Source organism: Histoplasma capsulatum, genomic scaffold (assembly GCF_000149585.1).
Source record: "Histoplasma capsulatum NAm1 scaffold_1 genomic scaffold, whole genome shotgun sequence".
Lineage (NCBI taxonomy): Eukaryota > Fungi > Ascomycota > Eurotiomycetes > Onygenales > Ajellomycetaceae > Histoplasma > Histoplasma mississippiense.
This window is the reverse complement of record NW_001813982.1, coordinates 2,642,100-2,645,366: the sequence shown is the minus strand read 5'-3', so window position 1 is coordinate 2,645,366 and position 3,267 is coordinate 2,642,100. Positions and strand designations below refer to the sequence as shown.

Below are 3,267 nucleotides of genomic sequence, written 5' to 3'. Positions count from 1 at the left end.
TGCCCGTTGCCTATATAGAATAGCTAGATGCTGGCTCTCTATTCCAGGAGCCAGCGATTCGTCTTTTATCTTTTGACAATAAGATACCAGAGTTACCACTGTCCTCATACAATATTTTTAGTGTGCCGAGTACCTCTGGTAGTTCAGTATTTGTATAGTATTCTACGAGTTCGCGGTTCAAGCGAGATAATCAAGCCCACCCATAAGGCTTCCCATTATATACCATCCTCCTCTGTGCCGCTGCCGAGTAGCAATCGCCTCGGCGCCGTCACATTACACTCACTTATTTTATTTGCTATATTTATCAAGTTTCTGTTTATTGATAGACAAATGGCAATTATGGTGAGAACTTCAAGCTATGTGGATGATTTGGATCTAATTGTAAGCTCAGAATCAATTGTAAATAATTGCAATTTGATTGAGCAAGCAGCAACTGAAATGATTAAAAAAGCAAAATCAAAAAACATTGTTTTTGATATGGATAAAACTGAATTAATTCACTTTTATCCAAATTTCAGAGAAAGAGATACTGAAGTTAAGCTTTTAAATCATTCAGTTAAATCAATAAATTCAGTTAGATGACTTGATGTCTGGTTAGATTCTCAGTTAAATTTTAAATCTCATATTCAGATCAAAGTTGCAAGTGCTGAAAGAATCTTAGACAGTGTTTTAAGACTTTCAAATATTGAGAGAGGCTTATCTTTTCAAGCAATGAGACAATTATATATTGCTTGTATAACCTCTGTTTCAGACTTTACAGTTCAAGTATAATGGAAAAATCAAAAGAGTTTTGTAGAGAGGTTTCAAAAGCTTCAAAATTCAGCTTTAAGAAAAATATTGGGGGTATTTAAAAGCTCTTCAATTAAAGCCATGGAGATTGAAGCCTCTCTACCACCACCACTGTATTGTAATGCACTCGTTTATTATTTCCTTATTATTATATTATCTTTGTTTATATCTTCGTCTATTCTTACCTCTTTCCATTATACTCTCGCTACCACTATTTTTATATGTATATATATATGGATGCATGTATTTCGCACATCTTCTTTCTCTTTCTTTTCCTCTTCAGCGATTAGCTACAACTACAACTACAATTACAACTTCAACTATACTACTACTATAATTATTATTATCTTCCACTACACTATATACTATCTTCTACTATTCACTCTTCACATGTATGAATTATGCTCTCAAAATTATGAAGTTATATTCCAATCATTCAATGAGAAAAAGAGTCTCAAGTTCTTTTCCAAATGAATCAACTGGAGTAGATCTGAATTGAGAGTCTTATTTTGATTAGAATGAAATAAATTCATCTGATAATTTAACATCTGTGCAAAGAAAGAAGATACCATCTCAGTTATTTAGAATTTGCTCCATGATTAAAAACAGTTTCTCTAGTTTAAATGTGGAGAAAGTGGTCTTTGAAAATCTCTCTCCTTGAAAGAAAGATCTGTCAGTTTTATTGATTTAAATATTAGTCAACTTTCAAAAGAAGTTCAGACTGAACAACATCTAAATCTTCTAAAACAAATGAAAAACAAAGCAATTCTTATATACACTGATGGCTAAAAATGTGAAAAAACAGGCAATCTGTGAGGGGTGATGATAGTGTGAAGAGTGAATAGTAGAAGATAGTATATAGTGTAGTGGAAGATAATAATAATTATAGTAGTAGTATAGTTGAAGTTGTAGTTGTAGTTGTAGTTGTAGTTGTAGCTAATCGCTGAAGAGGAAAAGAAAGAGAAAGAAGATGTGCGAAATACATGCATCCATATATATATACATATAGAAATAGTGGTAGCGAGAGTATAATGGAAAGAGGTAAGAATAGACGAAGATATAAACAAAGATAATATAATAATAAGGAAATAATAAACGAGTGCATTACACAATCTTGGAACTGGAATAGTATATTCAGAAAATGATAAAAACTATATTCTTGATTCTTGGCAAATTGGAAAAGAGTCAGAAGTTTTTAATGCTGAATTATTTGCAATTTCAAGAGTTTTCAAACTGATTGAGATAAAGATTGAATAATGGAAAAGATTTGAGCATATTTGAATATTCTCTGATAGTCAAGCTGGGCCTAAAAGACTTCAAAGTAATAAAATCAGCAGTGGACAGTCAATGCTAGAGCTGATTTTGAAAAGTCTTCAAAATATTCAAAGAAAAATCTCATTCAATTGTTCTATTCATCTTCACTGGGTGTCTGCTCACATGGGTATATATGACAATGAAATGGCTGATAAGCTGCAAAAAAAGCAACTGAATTGGAAATCTGCTTTCAAAAAATTGTAACATGGGCTTTTATTAAGAGAAAAATAAGAGAATCATGTTTGCAAAAATGGTAAGATATCTGGTTTTTACAAAAAAAGAGTGTATATTATTCCAGGTTTGAAACTAAGTTAAAATGGAAAGCTTGCTCAATAAAATGTAAAAAGAAACTTTTTGCTACAATAATGCAGCTAAAACTTGGACATGGTTATTTTAAATCATATTTAACAAAGATTAAAAATGATTTAAGTGATTTATGTTCAAATTATCAGTTATATGAAAACCCAGAGCATCTTCTTTTACTTTGTACAAAGCATACAGAGTTAAGATTGAGATTGAGAGAGATGTTTGAATTGAAGCAGTTAAATTTAAAACTTTTATTTAATACAAAAACTGGAAATGAATTCTTGATTGAATATTTGAAACAATCAAATATTGTTACAAGATGGCGGCGCCTTTTTTTGGCTTGGAAGATCGGATGCCCATGGTTCTGGGGTTGATTTTGGGACTGCAACATGCGCTGGCCATGTTGGCCGGGAGTATGTCTTCCGCCATCATTTTTCTTACCTCTTTGGTTCCTATTTTATATGGAGATGTAAAAATATGGAGGGGAAAAAAGGAGATACTACTAAACCCTAACCCCAACTAATCGGGAAACACTCCATGTTGATGATGTGCATATACATAGTCATCACCCCCCCAATCCTCATGTCCGGCTCTAGTGGCGCAGAGCTCCCTGACAACACAGCTCAATACCTGGTCTCAACCTCCCTGATTGTCTCCGGCCTCCTCTCCGCCATCCAAATGACCCGCTTCCATATTTACAAAACCCCTTATTACCTCGGCACGGGCTTGATTTCCGTCGTGGGAACCTCCTTCGCCACAATACCAGTCGCCATGGGCGCGTTCGCGCAAATGTACGAGACCGGTTACTGCCCAGTCGACGAACAGGGGAACCACCTCCCCTGCCCACATGGTTACGGA

The 3,267-nt window shown here is 34.3% G+C and overlaps 1 protein-coding gene across 1 annotated transcript; it reads right to left on the bottom strand.

Annotated features, from left to right (window-relative positions):
• Positions 1-3,045: 3,045 nt before the first annotated feature.
• On the bottom strand, positions 3,046-3,258 carry HCAG_00754 (predicted protein; the record flags this gene model as incomplete). Its single annotated transcript, XM_001543658.1, has 1 exon — positions 3,046-3,258. One exon carries the CDS (start codon positions 3,256-3,258, stop codon positions 3,046-3,048), a length of 213 nt encoding a protein of 70 aa, XP_001543708.1.
• Between the last annotated feature and the right edge of the window lie 9 nt (positions 3,259-3,267).